General features: G+C 44.8%; 1 protein-coding gene across 1 annotated transcript; it reads right to left on the reverse strand.

Annotated features, from left to right (window-relative positions):
* Positions 1–200: 200 nt before the first annotated feature.
* LOC308334546 (inactive serine protease 35-like) lies at positions 201–4,416 on the reverse strand (the record flags this gene model as incomplete). Its single annotated transcript, XM_080791344.1, has 5 exons — positions 201–1,029; positions 1,747–2,055; positions 2,801–2,855; positions 2,958–3,235; positions 4,021–4,416. The coding sequence occupies 5 exons, from the start codon at positions 4,414–4,416 to the stop codon at positions 547–549; spliced, it is 1,521 nt and encodes a 506-aa protein (XP_080647470.1). The 3' UTR covers positions 201–546.
* Positions 4,417–24,180: the final 19,764 nt, after the last annotated feature.

A 24,180-nucleotide genomic window follows, 5' to 3' on the forward strand; every position in this document is an offset into this window, starting at 1 on the left:
GTATGACTATTGGCCTTTACACAGACCATGGCAGGGACGTGCGGAGAGTGTCACAGAGGCAGGGGCTGAAATGCCATAAGAGGGCACTCTTGTCCCAAAGTAGCGAAAATAGCAGATCTACAAGATCACAACGCGTCGTGAGAGCTTGTAGATCAGCTATTTTCGGGGCGCAACCCTGCACTCTTCATCTACTGGAGATGGATTTCGAAAAACAAATTAGTTCAGGAGAGAAATAACAAATTCTCCTGAACGCTTGCCTTCCGGTTTGGCATGGGAAAGGAGCGGAGGGCATTTGCATTTCTTTCGCCATAGTGAACGCTGCATTCGTGCTCTGGAGAGGGCGGTTGTTTTTCAGACGGGTAAAAGGGCAGGGGCTCACTGACGCCCCCCATTTGATATCTATATATGTGTGCACGTCCCTGGACTGCATGGAGGGATCGACTGCAGGGATCTCGCAGAGCTACACACATCACTGTTCACACGGGGTCTCTCCGTGGATCCCGAAAAACAGACGCAGCGTGCACTACAGCGCGCAGCGTTGGATCCTCACATCTCCCGACACAGACTGGGATCTCCGTGGATCCAGTGGCAGATCTGGGCGTACTTGGCCGGCGTGATCCTCACCGCCACGTTGAAGTCCCTCCGCTCGCCTGCGCCGCCTCCCTCCTCCGGCTCCACCCGGCGGTGCCCCGAGAACACGCCGATGACCCGCCGCTGGAACCTGCTGCCTCGCCCGGCGTCCACCGCACCTCCTCCTAACGTGGCCTCCTTCTCCTCCTCCTCCTCGTCCTCCTCCGCCCGCTGGCGGACGTAGACCCCGGCGCCGGCGGCTCCCTGCCGGGCGTCACACTGCTGGTACATGAGGTCATCCGACTCCCGGGTGACGGAGCAGAAGCGGTACACCACGTTCTCGCCGGCATCGCCGGCGTCGTTCGGCCCCGCGCCCCCCCGGTCCGAGTCGTAGGCCGAGAAGTGGATCCTGGCCAGTGGGGGGGCGGGGCCGGCGGCGGCGGCTGGCGCCACGCCCACCTGCATGGGGCGATTATGTGGAAAAAGGAAAGGAAGAACTTGAGCACTCAGTTGAGTAGTGCAGTGTGAAATAAATGTATGCCGGGTGCACGGTTCAGGTATAGAGACATAGAAAAGAATACCAGCACTCACTTTTAAATGTCCTAATAGGATTCTCTTTGGGTCAGGCTTCAGAAGGCGTTTCTATAAGAATCGGCCTGCAGGCCTAAATGGGTTAAAGGTTTCCCCCAGCAGCAAACAAACGGACACTTTTTTCCCTAAACTTTTTCTTTTACTATTTTGAAAAACACTTTTGGATAGTTAAAATATCCAAAGAGTCTACCAAGCTCACAGTGTGTCGATGTAGATTGCCTATTTTAACTATTCAAAAATGTTTTTCAAAATAGTATAAAAAGGCGTAGTTTAGGGGCTATATCCCTTAACCTTTATCCCTAAACTAACTTGCCATTTTTTTTTTTCTATTTTAAAAAACCTTTTAAAATAGTTCAAATAATGTCTCGATGTAGATCGGCTGTATAGTTGAACTATTTTTAAATGTTTTTCAAAATAGTAAAAAAAAAACAAAAGGCAAATACGTTTAGGGATAAGGGATAAGTGGTGGCGGAGGGTGGAGCCCTATAGGGATAAGAGGTTTAGCATGGACGAAAATGGAGCCCATATTATATGGTATCGTCTGGGCGATATTTCTAACCATATCTCCCCCACTGCGACGCTCACCTCCATGTGCTTCTGCGAGACGCGGCGCTTCAGCTCCAGGAGGGCGTAGTCGTAGTCGGCCGAGACCGAGTTAACGTCGTTGACGTCGGCGCTGCTGCTGCTCGTCTCCGCCGGCCGGATCCAGCCTCGCGGGACGCGCGTCTGTTTGACGCGCGTCCAGCGGAACACGGGCTTTTTTTGCCTTTCCTGGGGCTCGGTCGAGCGCCGCGCGCGGTTCAGCTCGGGCGCGGTTTGCCCGACGTTCGTCCCTCTCGTCCGCCGCTCGCCTCGCCCGCCCTTCCTCTCTCTCGCCGGGCCTCCTTCCTCCTGCTGGTGGGAAAAAGTACTCACATTTATTACTGTAGGTAAAAGTATCTGTCACTATACTGCAATGTATAGAACCATACATACAAGTAAATGTCCGGGATTCAAAATGTAGCCTATACACTTGAGTAAAAAGCACAAAAGTATTGGCTTCAAAATGTACTTGTAGCACCAACAGTATAGTCATTGTAGTCATGCAGGAAGTTTTCAAATGTTTAACCATCTTTTGAAAAGCTCACTGTGAGCTTGTAGATCGGCTATTTTCAAATGGCCGAAATGTATACAGTGCTTAATCCATTTTGGGGCGGGAACCCCTTTGTTTTTTTAAGCCTCATGTTGTAAAATAGCAGATCTACAGTATACAAGCTCATAGCTTGTACTGTAATACTTGTACTTGTATACGAGCTTGTATAGGTCTGCTATTTTTGGAAAAATGTGCCTGAAATCTTTGAATATATATTTTTTACAGAGCGAGTTTTTAACTCAAATCTTTGCTACTGGGAGGGTATCTGGAACAACACATTTTCAGATGGGGGTCGGCGGGCAATATTATATTTGGGGTGCTTGACATGAATATGTCTTGAGAATGACCGACATAGAAACACGGGGGGGGTTTTTTAAGACATTTTTTCGACGTCAGGCCTAAATGGGGTTAATGTAGGTTTTGTAATAATAATAATCTAAATCTACAAAGTATAATTTGCCTCAGAGACGTATAGCGGAGTAGAAGTAAAAGTATTGAAAAAAAAACCTCGCGTCGTCCTCCTCCTCGCCCACCACCGTTTCTCCTCCTTCCTCCTCCTCCTCCTCTCCTCCTCCCCCCTCCTCCTCCTCCTCCTGGCCCCCCTCCTGCTCCTCCTCCTCCTCCTCCTCCTCCTCCTCCTCCTCCTCCTCCTCCTCCTCCTCGCCTGCTCCTGAGCCGCAGCACGCCCACGCGGAGCCTGCGGGCGCCCGCCAGGTAGTCCGTGCCGTCGTGCACGCAGTGGGCGGCCGTGAGCACGTGCCGGGGCGACACCAGCACGCCCGAGCAGCCCGTGGAGAGGCGCACGGCCGCCGAGAACGGGTAGCGCGTCGCGAAGCGCCAGTCCGAGATGACGAAGCGGCCGTCGGCGCCGTAGACCTGGCGCTTGGTGCGGCCGCGGCTGCCGCCGGCGCGCGTCGCGGAGGTGGAGGTCTGGTTGAAGCCCTGCATCAGGGGGAAACGTTCAACTGCATTAAGACCTGGAACACATCTGTGTCACCTTAATAGATCTATACAGCTTGTAGATCTGCTATTTGTTTTTTTAAATAGTGTGCAGATCTTTGTTCCTGGAACAACATATTGTCAGATATGGGGGGGGGGGGCTCTGCGGCCGGTCACATGTCATTTTTGGGGTCCTTCACATGAAATAGTTTGAGAACCACTGACAGAGAAACATAGGTTTTTCGGAAAACGACATTTTATAGAATCAGGCCCTCAGCTCTAAATGGGTTAAGCGTTGACAATGTTTGGAAGAATATTCGAGCAGAGAAACAGCATTTAGGCTGGAGGGCTACAGTATGTCAGTACAGGAGGGCTACAGTATGTCCCTCGGGGCAGAAGCTTCCTGAGGTGTCATATTGGACACCTCTTGTACCCAGAGATGTTATCCTAAAAGGTCATATAAGACCATTTAGGCTGTTCTGTGATGCTGCTGGCGTTGTGATATACTGCATGGACACAAATAATGTGACGGAGGTTGTGCTATATATGGTAGAAATCTGTAAACAATACAAATATTGTATATATTTTTTGGGGGGATTCATTTATTTTTAGACCTCAATTTTCACCAAAACCCAGACCAGAACTCCAGCCCCACCACAGGACTCCGGGACTCAATGAATACCTTTGCAACCACTATATTAACGGCAAGAATATAGCCTACACAGCTTTAAGTCCAAAAACCTGAACTAACTAATCTTCAGATAGAAGAGAAATAATTTCTATCGCACCTGCAGCGTGACCTGGGTCAGCGTGACCTGGGTCAGCGTGACCTGGGTCAGCGTGCGCGTGGCATTCTCGTACAGGGTCTCGTATGCCAGGGCGCTCTCCTGCTGGGCCGGGCCCAGGGGCGGCAGGGCGCTTTGGCACTCAATCCCACACATCCTCTTCTTCTCCGTTCCTCCACCTCCTGCTCCCTCCTCCTCCTCCTCCTCCGCCGGCCTCCCGCTGAACACGGGTTCGCTTAAGACCTCCGTGCGTCGGCTCAGCACCAGAGGGAGGCGCTGCCGCGTGCGCGTTGTCGACGCGCGGCTGTCGTCGCGGTCGCCGTTTGTAGCGGAGGAGGAGGCGGCTGCCGCCACCACCACCACGCACAGCAGCACGCACAGCAAACGTTGGCGGCCCATCTCACTGAATGAGGGAGGGAGAGAGAGAGAGAGAGAGAGAGAGAGAAAGACATGATAGTGATTAGAGCAGTGGTTCTCAAACATTCTCATGTCAATTAAACCCCCAAATTGATATGTGTATATAGGCAATTGGCCGCACATCCCCCAGCTGAAAATATTTGACATTTGTTTTAACATATGGATGCCAATCAACCTGTAACGAGTCCGACCCAGATTGATTAAAATTGAAGTTGTTTCCGATACCGATATACCAGTATCGAAAAAGCTGCCGATACTGCCAATTAACGCAGTATTGATACCGGTGCGGGCATCGGTATGGTATGGGCGAGTATGGGCCAGTCTGTCCCGTTCTGACACCACGTCATCTTCAAGTGATGAAAACATGGTTTTGGTGCATCGCTGGTTATTCAACTAGAGATGCGCCACACTATACTCATTGCATTGCTATAGTGTTTGTTCAGTAACAGGAGTCTCACTGTCTCTCTGTTATTAAACAGAAAGGTCGGGATACCCATTTTATCCAATCAGGATAGAGTCAGCATACAGATTAAACAACAGTGATGACACAAAGAAATGAGCTGAGCAATTTTGGAACTGGAACACTGAATAACATTTTAAGCTGATTAATAGTTACTCTCTCCCGATTGGCTGAAATTGTACCTGGAAATGTAGAGAGACTGGGAGACTCCTGTTACTGAACAAACACTATAGCAATGATTTCTAAATAAACTTTTTGTTTTTAACCAAAACATGTCTGTAGACCTATAGTGTTTACTGTGTGTATAGGCCTACAGTTTGTCCAGTGTAGGCTACTGGAAAAAGAAAACCTTTTTGTTTTAACCAAAACATATCTGTATAGTGTTTACTGTGTGTACAGTTTGTCCAATGTACTGACACTGTATACAGTATCCTGTGGTCGTGCTGGTTGGCTGGGCTGCCATATTGTCCCTTGGGAAAATATGGCAGCTGAGTGCAGCTGAGTGCAAGCTAAGGCCACACACACAGCTGCAGCTGGTCACTTAACAGCGGGCCACACATCTGCCCAGGTGATAATCAAATTATTTACAAATATTAGTTGTTGTTTAGTTTTTTGTGGTTTAATGCACTTTGATTTTGAGAGAGAGAGAGAGAGAGAGAGAGAGAGAGAGAGAGAGAGAGAGAGAGAGAGAGAGAGAGAGAGAGAGAGAGAGGACAGTCTTCAGTTCAGTTATTGCTGACTAGTGTGCATGGTACATTCAAAGCCAGTAGATGGCGCACAATCTCCATTACAACAACACACAACAAAAGGGACACGACTCGAGTCACAACTATAAAGACGACTGTCAGAAACAGGAGATTGTCAATCAACTATCTATGTATTGAGAAATAAACTAGAGGTGTACGTATGCATTGCATATTATTCATTTAAAATTCAGCGTTTTATCTGCTAGCCTATTAAAAGTAGAGGCATAGCTTCTTTTTTTTGTATTGCCATGTAGCCAGCTAGTATTAAGCTCTAACTTTACAATTCGCAATTTTGTATAGCTTTTGTCACCAACATGCACCCATGCAGAGAATAACTTATGTAGTTCTCTCACACAAAGAAAGAAAGAAAGAAATACCCCTTTCAATGGGAAGCCTATCATATCCTATTCGAATGGTCTAAAATATGACAGCTATATAAACACATAGTCTATAGGCTAAAATAGCCAAACGAATCTTTCTAATTTAAATGTAGCCTATAGGAAAGAAGACTCTCGTGTTAAATAGTATTATTGGTAAATAGCTAGTCAAATCACACATCAAATCAATCAATCAATCATTTCAATCAATCGATCATTTCAATCAATCATAGCAAATTAGGCTTAAAACATTCCTACCTATAAAGCATCCACAAGACAGCTTCCAGCAAATGTTCTTGCAGGCCTACGTTGCTGTTGCAGTAGGCCTTAGTTGTTTCATTCAAAGTTAAACGCCTCTCTCTCTCTCTCTCTATCTCTCTCTCTCTCTCTCTCTCTCTCTCTCTCTCTCTCTCTCTCTCTCTCTCTCTCTCTCTCTCTCTCTATCCAAAAGTTCCAAAGCGTGCGCAACAGAGCTGCTTCCATTCCATCGTTGCAATGCTCACAGATTGATAAACTGACCCTGCGGTGCAAGTGCAACAAACTGCTTTGCCTGATGTGCGCGCCAGAGAGAGAGAGAGAGAGAGAGAGAGAGAGAGAGAGAGAGAGAGAGAGAGAGAAAGAGAGACAGTGCATGAGTGCAAATACAGCATTATGGTTTGTACTTCACCGTACGACGGTGCGGCGAGCCCTGGTATTTTATTTTGGGAGTGCATTAGTCAGAGATGATGATGGTCGATGATATGACGACTCCCACACATCACGCCTAAAGAGGCAGCCAACAAAACAGCATCATGCATGAATGCTGGGTTTCATCCTCTGATGTGACGACTTGTAAACTATAGGCCTATAGCCTACATGTCTCAGAGGCAAAAGCTAAATGAACAGAACATATCATACATGTTGCTTTTTTCCACCTCCTCCCGCATCAAATTCCACCAATAAATATACGTTAATAGTGGGCAGTGCTGCAGTGCATGGGGGCAACAGCATATAGAAAGTAGCCTAATTTGAGATAAACCTATAAACGGTGAACTAATTTTAGTGTCTGTGGTCTGGCAACAAAAATAGTGCCTTTGATTTGTGTGTTCAGTGCGTGCGTGAGGGCATAGCCTACATTGCACGCAGCACGTGCACACACACACACACACACACACACACAGAGAGAGAGAGAGACCTCTGCAAATCAGAGGGAACAACCTGCATGTTGCAGGGAACAATGTGGACCCTCTTGTAAACAAGTGTAATATGCTTCTTTGGGTCATCATCCACTCACAGTTAGTCTTTGTATTGAGTTGTGCTTGTACAAATGCACTGTAATTCTGCAAACTGTTAATAGGCCTACTATATTTCAATCACTCAATCAATGTTGGACTCAGTGCCGATGTGTTATGACAACTGCACTTCACCGTGGGGTTTGCATGGCTACCCGATCCAACACCAACAAGCACTCATCCCACCCGCCCGCCCACACACACACACACACACACACACACACACACACACACACACACACACACACACACACACACACACACACACACACCCTTCCTCTATAATGACTCCTTGTTTATATCCGTATCCGTACACAAACTAGACACACTGGCACGACCATGTTTGTTTAAGCAGGCAGGCACATCCACATGCTATAGCACATGTTGCACAACTTTGAGAATATACTCAACCTGGCATCACTATTGTGCACGTCATGACAGCTGGCATATAGGATCTATAGGTGAAATAAATAAATACAATAAATTCGTCAGAATCGAAGAAAAAAAAACCTCTACGAGAGTTTAAATGTTTGGGCTACAACAGACACATAATTGTTGTGTCATTGCGTCTGGTAAACGGGCAAAACGATGATTTCGCAAAACGTACGTGGCTCACGTCGCTTATGTTTGTTTTTTTTTTTACATTGGTGAGCATGTCAAACAAGTCACATATATAGAATCCGATTATGTGGCTTAAGTGTGACTTGTTTTTGTTTTTATAAATCAGATTCCAATCTTGACGGCACAGGTCTGATTCAGGCTGGATGTGGCTGCCAGTCTGAACACACACAGATCATATACTGTGACAGAACCGATCTCACTTGCAAAATGCAGCATGAACGGTTGGGCCAAAAGATCAGATTTGAGAAAGAAATCACATTTGAACCGGATTTGACTGGATGTGACTGCAAAAACAACCAACTCAAACCCCTGACACACAAACTATATGAACCAGCAATCAAATGCCAGACAGCCTGGCTATATAGTCTCTGGGGGTCGTTAGGACGATGGGGCACAGGTGAGCTTCACAGGTGAATCAACTCAGAGGAACAATTAAGGGCAGATCGAGCCTTCTATTAGACTAAAACCTTTTGTGTCCTTTAATTGGGGCGAACCCTCCACTGTCCAACTCCTACAACGGAATTGGAAATGGAGTAATATGGACACACTAGCTTTCAAAGGTTACATGATGGCATATAGTGGCTTCGTTATCCATTGTTTGTCAGGCTTCAAAAGCATGTCATCTTCTTTTCAGATTCTCTCTCATTCTCCTCTTGAACACGTGTGATTGCTTGCATCCACCGCCAGTCCACACAACACCATACCTTAACTTACACACATCCACTCACTTACACTACTGACTCTACAGACTAACAAACTCCATAACCACTTTGTTATTTGTCTTTATTTTATCTTATTCTATTCTTTTATTGGACGTTGCTATTTCTGCAGTGCACACTGCTTTCTCTATCGTATCGAGACTATCTCTCCACCCAACATATTTCATTATGTAAGGTCATTCCCCCATACATTATGAAAATCTGTTAGGTGGTGGATGGGCCCTATATTTTGAAAAAAATAAACACTTAAAATGTGTTCACCTAGCCGATCTACATCGACACTTTGTGAGCTTAGATTCAAAAATGTTTTTAAAAATAGTAAAACATAAATGAATAAAGCAAAGAGGTTTAGGGATATAATTAAGGGGTAAGGCAGTGGCAAACATGGGGTCCATAGTCTCTTCACTCAGAGAACAAACCTCAGTTTCACCAACAGCCAGATTTAATCAAGTGAAAACCTTTGATCAGGCTGCATCGTCAAAGGACTGTGAGTCAGGCCTTTGTGCTCTAGCTATGAAAGAGAGGCCATTGTTGTCATGTCACAGCTCTTACTCATTCCTTTGTTTTTATTCAAAAGTGTATTTATTTATTATTATTTTTACACCAAATAATAAATGATCGAACACAAGTAAAGCTCTTACTCATTCCATGTTTGTGTTGCATAAAATAATGTTTGGGGGGTGGTCTTTTTGTGGAGTCCTTCCCTTGTGCCATTTCATGTCATTGGACAGTAAAATAAGCAATATGTTCTCATTAGTCTGAAACTAAAACGGACTGATGGCAGATTAAAAGATAATTCATTATGATAGTGGAATGTATCATTACTTGTCAAATGTTCGTCTTGAAGGGCCAATGGCACTTATTGGCCCCCCAAACGAGCCCTTGTTTTGTTTAGTTTTTTAGAGAAAGGGCACTTTCTGCAAAAGGGCAGGTGCTCAAGCCCTTTATAAATATAAATATCTTTATATATACCCCCTAGCCCCCCCCCCCCCCCCCCTCTGCACGTGCCATCATGTCTTGCTGTTATGTTATTGTTATTTGAAGATAAAATTATAATTTTTCACAATCACAATCAATCAAGGTTTTATATCAATGCTTGACTATCTCTATATGGGACCTCTCCTGGACCGTAAAAAAGCAAACTAATGCCAGGTATAAATATGCAATACGCTTCGTTAGCAAGCAGGAAGCAATGATGAGAGCGGACTCTATGGCTGAAAAGCTCCTTGACCATAATGCTACAGGGTTCTGGAAGGAGGTGAGAGCTCTGAACAGAAATAACACTCCTTTGCCATGCAGCATGGAGGGTGTCTCTGGTGTGGACAATATCGCAGAGGTGTGGAGGCAGCACTACTCTGCTATATTCAATTGCGTTAAGAGTGACCCCTATGAAGTGGGAATTATGCATGACAGTGATGCTGTTGGTGTCACAGCCAATGAGGTTCTCCAAGCTATAACGCAGCTACCTGACAACAAAGCTGGCGGCTCAGACCAAACAACTGCAGAGCATCTTAAACATGCCAGTCCTAAGGTTGCGGTTCTATACTTGCCATATGTTTCACTGGTCTCATGACACATGGATTACTGCCACACTCTATGTTGTCTGTCACTCTGGTACCTGTTATCAAGGACAAGGCAGGAAAAGTGGGGAGCTTGGATAATTATAGGCCTATTGCCTATTAGATCGATTAGGCTCCTTTTTTAATACCACTGACAATCAGTTTGGGTTTAAGGCTAAACATGGTAGGCTACTGACCTCTGCATTTATGCTCTAAAAGAGGTGGTTGATAACTACAAAAGCCTTAACTCATCCGTTATAGTTGGTTTTATTGATGCTTCCCGTGCCTTTGACAGGGTCTGTCATCAGAAGCTGTTCCTAAAAACCGAGGGAAAGGGGGGTGCCTGACAGCGTCATAAGAATCCTGGCATACTGGTATGCTAACCAGAGTATGCAGGTTAGATGGGGAAGTGGGGTCTCGGCTCCCTTTACTTTACTGTAGGTAATGGGGTCACCAGAGGGGCTGAGTCACTCCTCTGTGACATTCCGTCCGTCCGTCCGTCCATCCCTCTCTCTCTCTCTCTCTCTCTCTCTCTCTCTCTCTCTCTCTCTCTCTCTCTCTCTCTCTCTCTCTCTCTGTCTCTCTCTGTCTCTCTCTCTCTCTCTCTCTCTCTCTCTCTCTCTCCCCCCTCGGGCTGTATGGACAGCAGTCTGGGTTAGGTAGGTCACATGTCTAGACACGCATGCACGCGCACACGCACACACACACACACACACACACGCACACACACACACACACACACACACACACACAAACACACACGCATTGTTGACGAAAAGGATGAGGGGGGAAAGCAACGTTTTGTTGATATAACAAATATATGATATGATATGATATGATATGATATGATATGATATGATATGATATGATATGATATGATATGATATGATATGATATATGCGTGTGTGCGTGCGTGCGCATGTGCAACTACAGCTGGTGACTCAGGTCACATTCTCACCTAATACTTCGGTAGACTCAATGCGTATGGGCGGAGAATTTGGGATTCTTGCATATTTAATTTGCTGCGGTTTGCCTTCACACTGTCATTCGCAGCAATTGGAAACGCATCAGGGGGGACCTTTATCAATGTGTTCCATTCATAAACTAGCCTACACAGTGAAATCTATGGTGATATAATTATACTCATAACGTGCATGTGTCGTGCCGTCTGGGACTGGACCCCCCCTCTCTCTCGCTCTCTCACTATACGCACGCAGCCACACACTGTTCTTTTGGGCATGGAGGCACAGCGCTGAGCGCACTGATATAACAAACAGCAGCGCAAAATGTTTACACGTTTATTGAGATGAAAGTTCCTACTCCCCACTAGTCCCCACACAGTGACAGCACTCCATGTTTACGGCACGCACAGACAGACAGAATATTCTGTAGGCTACTATTACACTGCACTGCTGTGTTTGTGTTTTCTTAAGCAATTGATTAATGTACTCGTCCTCATTTCGATCAGGGCTTCAGTCTCCTCATTCGACCACGTCTATCCACGGTAACGGGTCATCTTTGCGCTGCGTAAAATATGCCTCAAAATATGCCTCTCCAACTGTGTTCAGCTCCTCACCCGCCACATTGTTTGCTTCATTTCCTTTATTTACTGCGGATTGCATTCACACCTGCACCGAATCGTAATCAAGTGCGATTGGAAGCGAAGCGAAACCCCCGTTTTTGCTCGGAGTATAATGCGGTTCTTTGATACGCATTACGATTCAAATGAGCCTTCACACCTGCCAAACGAAGTGCACTTTCTGAAAATGCGCAGCAGGATTCGTTTTAATCGCAGCAAAGCTCTCTGGTATGAATGTGACATCAGTGATTCCCCCGGCTGTTCCTTAATTGGGGCCCAACATCGTATAGCAGAATGATATCCCCATGCGGGCCAGGATGAGACCGATCCGCTCTACAATGTTAGTTTGAACTTTGAGCTATAAGCCAATAATGCTCGCTCACTATTTGTATTAATCTGTGACATTCACACCGCGCCGCCGGGAACTGTTTATCATGAGCATATAATACTGTAGCAGGCCAAGAAGAAAGACAATAGCCTATTAGCCTGCTAAACCAAACCACTCCCCCTTTTCATTTAATTCATGGTAGAATGAAAACATAAGCCCAACTTGATTAGATCAATTAATTGAAGCACAGCCCTCACACACACACACACACACGTTCTGCTGCTGCACGCAAACAGCGCAATCCCGTGGCAAAATAAAAGTTGCCGTGCAACGTTGACAGTATAGTTTAACGTGCACAAGGCTCCAAATGCCATTGGCTGCAATGCTCTCCCATTGGTAAAAATGTCTGGCAAGGGGGAAGAACCATCTAAACAGTAAACACTACAGCATGCAGAGGAGAAGTCATAACAGAACCATCTAAACACTACAACATGCAGAGGAGAAGTCATAACAGAACCATCTAAATACTACAGCATGCAGAGGAGAAGTCATAACAGAACCATCTAAATACTACAGCATGCAGTCATAACAGAACCATCTAAACACTACAGCATGCAGAGGAGAAGTCATAACAGAACCATCTAAATACTACAGCATGCAGAGGAGAAGTCATAACAGAACCATCTAAATACTACAACATGCAGAGGATAAGTCATAACAGAACCATCTAAATACTACAGCATGCAGTCATAACAGAACCATCTAAACACTACAGCATGCAGAGGAGAAGTCATAACAGAACCATCTAAATACTACAGCATGCAGTCATAACAGAACCATCTAAACACTACAGCATGCAGAGGAGAAGTCATAACAGAACCATCTAAACACTACAGCATGCAGAGGAGAAGTCATAACAGAACCATTTAAATACTACAGCATGCAGTCATATCAGAACCATCTAAATACTACAACATGCAGAGGAGAAGTCATAACAGAACTATCTAAACACTACAACATGCAGAGGAGAAGTCATAACAGAACCATTTAAATACTACAACATGCAGAGGAGAAGTCATAACAGAACCATCTAAACACTACAGCATGCAGAGGAGAAGTCATAACAGAACCATCTAAATACTACAGCATGCAGAGGAGAAGTCATAACAGAACCATTTAAATACTACAGCATGCAGAGGAGAAGTCATAACAGAACCATTTAAATACTACAGCATGCAGAGGCGGTGTGCTAAAGTGTCCTCAGGTGAGAAACTGCACATGGCACTAGTTGGGCTGATGAGGGAGTGGAAACAGGTGTGTGACGAGGACTGAAGTGTGGAATGGACCATATGCAGACCGCGGCCATCTTACCATATATACGTTAATGGCAATTAACCGTTTCTGTCCGTAGCATGTGGCCGCACGTCCTAGTGAATCCAATCGAGGGATGCATTGGACGTGTGTGTACAGTTGGAAGTTGCTCAGTGGCGTTTTGAAGCACCCGGAAAGATCTTCTATATACTTCCACATTTGCCAACCAAATATTGGTTGGGCAAATGCGGAAGTGCACCCGAGCGCTCAATGTTTCCTCGTCATGAGTCCACGGGGTCCGCCTGCAGTCCCTCCTCTTACCACTAGGCGCCGAGAACGTTGGAGAGCCTCACTGGGCTAGGGTCCTTGGCGAATGCTCAAGTGGACTGTGGAGTGGAGTGGCCAAGGGTGGAAACAACACAGACCAGGAGGAGAGTCAAACCATGACAGATGAGATGACGACAGTTGTATATCTAATACCCGTTGTATCTAATGTACAATAGGGTCTTTATATGCACATATATACGCCATTTTGGAAATAACTTTTCGGGCCCTCTTCCGACTTCCTTCACAGGTGTTACCGATGATACTAATTAAGTATGTGTTTCCAGCCAACATGCACAATAGCAGCACCCTGACTCTGTTTGACCAGAATGGAACAGGACCTTAATTAGTATCATTGGTAACACTTGTGAAGGAAAAATCGGAAGAGAGGCCCGGAAGTAGGAATAATTCCAAGATGGCATTATGTGCATAGAGGCATATTGTAGGCTACCTCTGGTACAACTATCAAAGGTCAGAGTGTACCTGTAGCCATTATCGCAGTGCTATTTGGAGGCCAGTCTATGATATCAGCCCTATATGAATGTCACATTGACGACATAGATAGACCCGACAGCCGGCAGGCAATACGCATCTCAAGTTTTGGCTCAATTTGTTGGACGGTTCTCAAGATATGCAGGGGATATATATACTGTATGGACACATTGACACTGTATATGCAGAGATTTGTTACATTTCTACAGGTACAGAGGCAGATAGATGGGTGTGTTTGTGAGTGTGTTGGATTAATCATTATTCTCATCACAGCCTCTATACACGTGTGTCTTAAACAATTATTTGTGTCTAACCTTTCACGTGACTTGGGGCACATTTTGTGCCTAGATGCGCCTGTGCGTATCATCACAGTATCTACAGTGTGTGTGTACAGTATGTGTGTGTGTGTGTGTGCGTGTGCGCGTGCGTGTGTGTGTGTGAGAACGGGCCTACAGCGGGTGTCCCTCTGCGATTTGGAGACTTGAAAACGAACTAGTTTGGAGTAGATATTCATCAAACAACATAAACACTATCCTATATACTCGACCTCCCCGGACATTTTCTCTGAGCAATTCACAGATTATATACAGCCATACACGTTAGCTATTTTTAACTCTCCAGTGTTTCAGCTACTGTATATACAGTACATCCATGAGTCCACAACAATGCAACCGTTGTAGAGACTGTCGCAGTCGTGTGGACTGGCCTTAAAGCCCAAACGGCACCAATGATTCGCCATGGGACTATACTTGCAACCATTTTCCCCCGATGGCAGTTGCAAGGAGTGTGTATACTGGCTTTAGTTTAGACATACTATTGGTCCGAATGTCATTAGACCGACAACCTATGAAACTTAGGGGACTTACATGGCCGGTTAAGACTCATATGAGGTTAGGGGACTTATGTGGCCGGTTAAGACTGATATAAGGTTAGGGGACTTACGTGGCCGGTTAAGACTGATATAAGGTTAGGGGACTTATGTGGCCGGTTAAGACTGATATAAGGTTAGGGGACTTATGTGGCCGGTTAAGACTGATATAAGGTTAGGGGACTTACGTGGCCGGATAAGACTGATATGAGGTTAGGGGACTTACGTGGCCGGTTAAGACTGATATAAGGTTATAGGGGGCATACATGGCCGGTTAAGACATGATATTTCATTCCAATCCGCTATAATATCTGCGTGTTTGGATGATGGATATATTGTTGGCAAATTGCAGCATTCCCTCATTTGGTTTCCTGAATAAACACTAAGGCACAATGCTCCCCGGGAGGCCGTGGAAGTTAGGATTCGGGATTTCATAAGCGATAATATTACATCTGCAATAGTTTACAGTCCATGTCGAGCGAATGTTATCTTCAGCGGGGTTCCCCAATGTGGATTATTGCTTATTCATTTCACCGTGATGTCCATTGAGAATGACTGGCCTATACTGGATTCTATTGACATGGTCACTGGGTCCTTTTGCTGCACACATATACATAGTGTTGCCAGATTTGTGCGAGAGAAATAATAAGCAAGCAGGACTATGAAAACAAGCCAAAAAGAAGCAACTGCGTGGGCCGCATTAGCACTTAAAACTTTTAAGCAGAAAATAGATCTGGCAATTTTCCAAAAATAAATCTACAAAAAGGACATTTTTGGAGACATTCTAATTTGTATGGGTATCCTTGGCATCAAGTGCATACAAATAGTCATCTAGGATCATAACTAAATTAAGAACCTATATCATCCGCCAAACAGGAGAATATATCCCGTACATTGGAACTATATAAACACTATAGAATGCCAGTTCAATAATGACCTTGCACCTGTCTACATAACATGCTGCGTAAATTACATATATATTTAATAGATATAAGTGAAGAAGAAAACAGCTAATAGCCTATACTGTAGCTACAGATGCCATTTAAACTTCCTCACATGACGCATTCGCATGCCGAAAACAGCAGATATACAAGCTCACAGCGTGTGTGCACTGTGCAGGTTGCCTATATCGACTGTTTTTGGCAAATAATGAATGTATTGTATGTCTTTTGTGTGTTGGCTGCCGTTGACAGTTTGAGTTATGTGACAAAATTGCTATTATATTTGTTCACATAAGTTTAGATTTTACACACAAACACACACACGGGGCGGCGGTGGCTCAGGGGTAGAGTGGCTGTATGGTAACCCGCAAGGTCTCCAGTTCGAACCCTGAGGGCTCCCCCAGAGTTAGTGTCGAAGTGTCCTTGAGCAAGACACTGAACCCCTAATTGCTCCTGATGTGCTGGTTGGTGCCTTGCATGGTTTCCGCAGCCATGTGTGTGTGAATGGGTGAATGTACAGTAATGCACAATCTATGTAAAAGCGCCTTGGATAAAGGCGCTATATAAATGCACTATTTACGCACACACACACACACACACACACACACACACACACATACACATACACACACACACACACACACACCACTGTTATATAAACTGTTTCGCCATTTTGTGTGAGCCAAAATAATCGATGATGACAAGCCCACTCTATCTCTTTTTTAATATATATATTTTTTTATCCCACGATTTTGTAACCCATTTTTCACCCCCGTGTCAATCATCTAATGTGATCCTGGGCTCTACCAACCTCCACCACCCTCCACCAACCTATAGTCCCCCATATATGGGGGACAAGGGGAGAGCAACGGACTTGAACTCATGCTTCCTTCATGCCTTGAGTGTCCACTCTATCTCTCTGTATACATCTTCCATTGCACCACGCACTGTAGTTATACACGAGACTGACAAACACAAACAGCATAAAGACAGACGGACCAGGCCGACTTGTTTGTGGAGTCATGCTGAAGACATGTCATGGTATAATTATGGTTTGCGATGATGAACATCAATCAGCTGCAGTAGATTCTGTGGAGTCAGAGGAGTATTCAGTCTCTCTCGGAGTGGGAGCACCGCACATACACGCGGGGAAGAAGCTGGGCCGTCTACAGATCACCGCAGGGGGTGGAAGAAGTGTTTTTACTTCAATATGTGAAAGTATCACATACTGCAACGTAGAAGTATACTCTGCATACAAGTGAAAGTCCGGAATTCAACATTTTGCTTGAGTGAAAGCCCACACGGAAAGGACTTATATGAAACTTATATGTTCATATATGTGCATATATGCAACATATATGTCATATTCAGGTACATATATGTGCATATATGTATATAAGCATGACATATATGCAACATATATGTCATATTCAGGTACATATATGTGCATATATGTATATAAGCATGACATATATGCAACATATATGGCACTTATATAGTGCATATATGCCACATTCAGGTCCATATATGTCTATAAGTAGGACACATATGCAACATACGTCATATTCAGGTACATATATGCAACAAATATGGCACTTATATAGTGCATACATGCCACATTCAGGTCCATACATGTAAATAAATAGCATAATTATGCATAATATATAGCTCTATTGAAATTCAGGTTCATAATATTGCATAGCCATAATACACCATGTAAAGCTCATAGACATGTCACAAACAGGTTAATAATGCATACATTATGTAAAAAATAAGTTAATTCACTCACACAGGCGCGTGACAATCTTGGGACTAACTTTCCTTTTCTTTTTTTAAGCTGTGCAAACATATTTTGACTGTCTACTAAGCAGTCTTCATCAGGGCAATACTGCAGGGCATTATGTAGCCGCCCTACATGCCTGTTTGCAATTCAGATGGACCAAGCACTATTCATTCCACATGAGGAACCACATGTACACCTTGTCTGATATAGTTTGAACTTTAAAGGCAGAAAAAAAAGAAACAAGCTGCGATGACAAGCGTGGATATACAGTAGCCAGGTCAAACTCACATCATTCTATTTTTTTTCTTTTAATATTACCACATGGTTGAGGACAACCTGGAACCCCATCAACTCCTTGTGGCCAATTATGTGTACCATAAATGAACTGCTGCATGACATTAATCTGTTTGGAAGGCATATCTATCTATCTACCGGTATCTATATTTATATATATAAAGCATTACATTATGAAAGGGGGAGGGAAATGAAAAAGGTAAAAACAAGACATTTATCTCATCGTATTTTGCAGCACAGTCTAGCTGAATGGTCTAGCTAGTGGACCAGCATCACCAGCTAAGCTAGCTCATGCTGGTAGACCAGCATGAGCTTAGCTGGTGATGCTGGTGAAACTGGCCTATGCTGGTCTCATTACTTTGTACATATTTATGCTGCCAGTACAGTAGTCATTGTATCTTTGGTAGACCCCCCCCCCCATCAATTTATGTATTTGAAATACTTTAACATATCTGCTTATACATGTACAGTAAAAAGGTACATTTTTGTTAATTTAAGCATTTTTATATCACAATGACAATGATCCAAAAGTCCAAAATCTAGTGCAAAAGTATTTGCAGAGAGAAAGTATACTCATTATGCAGAATGTCCAATTTCAAATTTTCAAATATATATTTTAGAAAATAGCAGATGTACAGGCTCACAATGCGTCGCAATGCGACACATCGTGAGCTTGTAAATCTGCTATTTTCAAATGGCCGGAATATGCACAGCAGCATTGAACACTGTTGGGAGTAAGGAAGTCACAGATACTTGATTTGAGTAAATGAGACAATGTAAACATAACTCTTTTATGAATAAAATATACTTTTGTCCAATCTTTATATGCTACAGTATGTTAATACAATATAACTTAAACAATTGGGGGGCTTTTATTTTATTCTCCCTATGCTCCTTTAGGATTTGACACAAATTTTGACCTGATTCAATCCAGTCCCATAGCAAAATTAACTCAATGGTAAAAATTCTGGGGTAGAAGAGGACAGTTGATTTAAAAACAAAACAAGACATTCCCCGCTACCCCATTTCCTCCCATTTATAACCTTCTCTCTCTCTCTCTCTCTCTCTCTCTCTCTCTCTCTCTCTCTCTCTAATATATTTAGTCTCAGTTTTAGTCATCGTAGCTTAGTTTTGATTGAGCTTAGAACATTTTTCGTCTTAGACGACAAAATCAACACTGTACTGTAGGCATACAAAAAGTATCTTGGAAATAATTCAATCTACACTAAAAAAAAATATATATGAACTTTTCTTTGGTCTGTGGAGTTGTATTGAGTGAAGAGGATGGTTTTGAGGAAATATCCAGTGGGAGTATATGTTTAATGTAGCATGAAATCACGACCGTCCGCACTTAGATCAAGTGGTGGGGAAACCTCCCGTCCAATTACACATTTTTACAAGACACATGCAAAAGTCATTAACAAATTAATCTGTGGGGAGTTATTCCATCTGGTGTAAACATCGCTGACCACAAGCATGCCTTTATGAAGTGCCTTCTCTATCTTCTCCAAACAGGGGGAAACTGTCAACGTAAACAATAACAACGAGCACATTATTCTTTATCAGACAAATAAATGCTCTATAATATCGCAGTGCAAGAGATGAGTTTTTCTTCCCTCTTCCACATTCTTAACACGAATGGCTTCACCGTAAAATGTTAACAAATTAAGGAAGGCGATGGACATTGCCGCGAGGACCCCTTCTAAAAACGAGATGATACATCTCAAGGAAATAAAATGTCAATACTATGTGGCAATGGATACAGAAGCAGATGGACGAACGGACGGACGGACGGACAGACCCATTCACACTGCCTGAGAATATTCACTTGAAGAACACACATAATGCCCAAGGAACTCAGCTACATGTTTGTAAAACATGCATCATATCCTAATACTATCTATGGCGCAGCTGTTACTTTGATGAGCATGGTTTTCACTCCAAACAAAGACTTCCATGGAATGGTAGACCAGCGGGAACTATACATGGGGTGGGAACTACATGATAAATGAAAAAAAGTGATGAGGGGCGCTCTTGTCACCGTACGTACATCATCATGCCGTAAAATAGACACTATGCCAATTTGACACTATGACGTATAAAAGAACCGTTCACCACCCCACGACTTCAAATTCAACACGCGCGTTCCACATTCAAGACATATTTGAATATTATAATAACCACACCTGGGGGTCTATGTCAACTCCATAGACACTATACATACATAACAGAAAAAGTAAAAAAAAATCATGGCACTCCATCTTTAAAGATCTGCTACTTATGATGCTTTTGTGTGACTCTGTATAGTATGGTCATTTACAAAGAAAAAACAACACAACAAGTAAGAAATGTGGAGGTTTTCCACCTGACAGCAATGCTACATTGCCTACATAAATAAGAACAAGTCCTCAAGCACAGAGAGACCGACTCCATGCGATACTGTAAACGAGGAACAGTGAACGAGTCTCGCAGCAGCCTCTGAGTCAGAGCACACTCTGTTCGCCCTCGTCGCCTCAACTTCACCTCGCTCCATTTGATTTGGTCTTCATTTGTGGCTTATTATTTTCCTTCTCCCTCCTGCCTGGCTCAATTAGGCCTACTGTAAGGAGGGTCAGAAAGAGTTTTTATTTTTCCCCCTACGGCTATCGTTCATACTATAGGCATGGTCAAAAGAAACAAGAACAAAAAAATAAAAGAAAAAATTACAAAAACAAAATGAATCCGGTATTACTCTATATGATGTGCGTGCTCTGTTGGGCCCCTGTGCGTGCGTGCGTGCGTGAAAATATCAAATATATATTTTATATACATAAACAAGACGGACACAAAACCAAACAATGCGCTCACATAACTATGGCAAACTGTAATTGACAAGAGAAAAGAAAAATATATATGTAAATGAAATAAAACAAATACATACTAATGTCATCATCCAAGTCTGAATGGCCATATGACCATCTGCAGAGGATGATGCAATTATCCAACCCCAGTCTCGCCTGTTAGATGAGATATAGATCATTGTTCTTGACACGACTCAATTAAATATGTGTTTGGAACAACTCTTGTTTGCTTCCGAGAGAGTGTGTAAGTCATTATTTTCCAAAGGAAAGCATATAGTTATCTCCTGAAACCACCGACCAAAGCTTGGATTGCCATGTCTTCTGCCGTGATAAAGCGATAAACCTTTTTGCTTATGCATCAAATAAAGATCGACGAGCGGTTTTATAATGAAAATAGTTTGAGAACCACTGACACATTTTCTGATTTAGAAGACATTTTGTAGAATCGGCCTCAGGTCTAAATGGGTTAATATACTTTGTTATATATACAGTAGCACGGCCTTCGGGACAATTCCAACAACATCCTGGACGGTGCTTGTACAGTAGGCCTATACCTGTATACAAAGTCAGTGACAATTTATACATCTTGAATCTTGAAGGTGAGCCTTCAGCATCTTGCACGTCACGTGACACGGCTGCTGAATATAATATCGTACCCGTATATAAGAGGTTTTTTATATACCCGTACGTTATTTCGGGTCTCATCCTAGTAAGGTTACTTGTTCTTTATTTGTATTATGACGATCTTGTTGTGTTAGCACTGCAGTCTCTGTGGAACATTCGTCTTGATTCTTGCCTGAGTTGCATTCATTCTTCTGTTTTAGACCCAAAACACCACCTGTGGAACTGAAGAAACAACCACAACGTTGGAAAATGTTTGGGACATCTTTTGCCTATACAGACTAGTACATTATGCCATTATGCCCAAACCATTACTCTTTTCAATCCTGTAATTCTTGTCTTTTTGTTTCTTCCACCCTCTCTGTCTCCTTTCACTGTAATGTTATGTTCCCAAGAAACCAAAAAACGACAAATTACACCTTTATCTCCTCGGGTACAAATGGTATACCCAAGTCTCTCTCTCTCTCTCTAATGAGGCTTTGTTGCCATGGAAAACATACATTTACATATAGCCAAAGTGAGTGTCAAATAAAGCAAACAGAAAGGGATGTATGTAGAGTTAGAGGATAAAGCCCTACTAGAATGTCCTATATACTCTCACTCTATGTCTCTCTCTCTCTCTCTCTCATCTCTCTAGTCTGCCTGTCTCTCTCTCTAACCACATCCATTGTTGCTTTCTCACTCTCTTCATCAGAACAGCACGACGACACCTGCCTTTCCCTAATTGTTGTGCATGGCGTGCTAAACCTGTCACGATATCAGTCTGTTGCGCACTTTCATTATGTAGTGTTGCCCTAGTGTTCCTGTTCTGCCTAGTTGTGTTTGTCTGTCTTGTCTCACCTCCCTGTGATTACTAGTTTTCTCCACCTGTGTCCTGTTAGTCTCCCAGCCAATCCCAGTGTTGATTGTTTGTTCTGTTCACCTGTGTATTGTAATCCCTGTGTCTTCTTAAACCCTCAGTCCCTTGTGTTCCCTGCTTGATTATAGTTTATGTTATGGTGTTCTGTCCAGTGTTTTCAGTATAATAAATACTTTGCATATGATCTGCTCTACTCCTGCCTGTCTGTTCTACTTTTGGGTTCCACATCTTTAGTCGCGCCGTGACAGTATAATCAAGCCATAAAATGGAGCCAGCAGAACAGAGACTTTTCCAGCAAAAGGTGGATGAATTTGACACTGTCGTGACGTGCCTCATCACCTCAGCTCCCGATCAGTGTGCTGAATTTGAAAGAAAGATTTCGACCCAGCAGCAATGGTTCCAGGAGCGGCCATGGGTGAGCCACTTTGTACCTCACTTTAACATCGTCCGTGAGAGGTTAAAGGACTTTCGTCACTCCACCTCAGTTACACCTGCTCCCCAGCCTGGTTCTCACTGTTTCAGGCTTGGTATCGTGAGCTTGCAACCAGCATGCTCCCATCCTGCTCCTGAGAAGACCCCGCCCATGATGGACCTGCTCAGCTATTTCCAGAGCAGGGTCAAGATCCCCGTCTATTCAGACCCAGATTCTGAGGACGACCCATATCTAGGCACCAGCTTGGCTCTTGGAGGTCCTCGTGGGGCTGGTGCTCACAACATTGCTTTGGGTCGTGTTGCAACTTCTCCCAGTATCCCTCCGAAGCCTCGTAAGAGGTCTGGTCGCCGCCGCCCCCGTCGTCACCGGCACACTCCAATTCCCAGTGATTCAGAGTCGCCGCCGCCCAGCGACGCGGAGACGCGGCCACCGCCGCCCAGCGACGCGGAGACGCGGCCACCGCCGCCCAGCGACGCCGAGACGCGGCCACCGCCGCCCAGCGATGCTGAGACGCGACCACCGCCGCCCAGCGTTGCCGAGACGCGGCCACCGCCGCCCAGCGACGCCGAGACGCGGCCACCGCCGCCCAGCGATGCTGAGACGCGGCCACCGCCGCCCAGCGTTGCCGAGACGCGGCCACCGCCGCCCAGCGATGCTGAGACGCGGCCACCGCCGCCCAGCGTCGCCGAGACGCGGCCACCGCCGCCCAGCGATGCTGAGACGCGGCCACCGCCGCCCAGCGTCGCCGAGACGCGGCCACCGCCGCCCAGCGACGCCCAGACGCGGCCACCGCCGCCCAGCGACGCCCAGACGCGGCCACCGCCGCCCAGCGACGCCCAGACGCGGCCACCGCCGCCCAGCGTCGCCGAGACGCGGCCACCGCCGCCCAGCGATGCTGAGACGTGGCCACCGCCGCCCAGCGTTGCCGAGACGCGGCCACCGCCGCCCAGCGACGCCGAGACGCGGCCACCGCCGCCCAGCGTCGCCGAGACGCAGCCACCGCCACCGTCTGTACCTTGGAAATTGCTCTTCACTTATAGCTATCTATTTTCAGGTAGATTGTTTTATTTTACTCAGTCAGCCATATCACTACTCATTTTTTTTCATGAAAAAGGTCATAGCTGGGTAATCTATTTTCAGGCAAATTGTGTTTATTGTATTTTATTTTACTCAGCCATAACAATGTATTTTCTGTTAACCAACTTGCTGGCTGGCAGGCAGGCAGACAGCTACTCATAGACAGGCAGACAGACAGACAGCTACTCATGGAGAATTGGACAGGCAGGCAGTCAGACAGCTACTCATAGACAGGCAGACAGA

This window comes from Protomyctophum bolini (assembly GCF_963924005.1).
Source record: "Protomyctophum bolini genome assembly, chromosome: 19".
NCBI lineage: Eukaryota > Metazoa > Chordata > Actinopteri > Myctophiformes > Myctophidae > Protomyctophum > Protomyctophum bolini.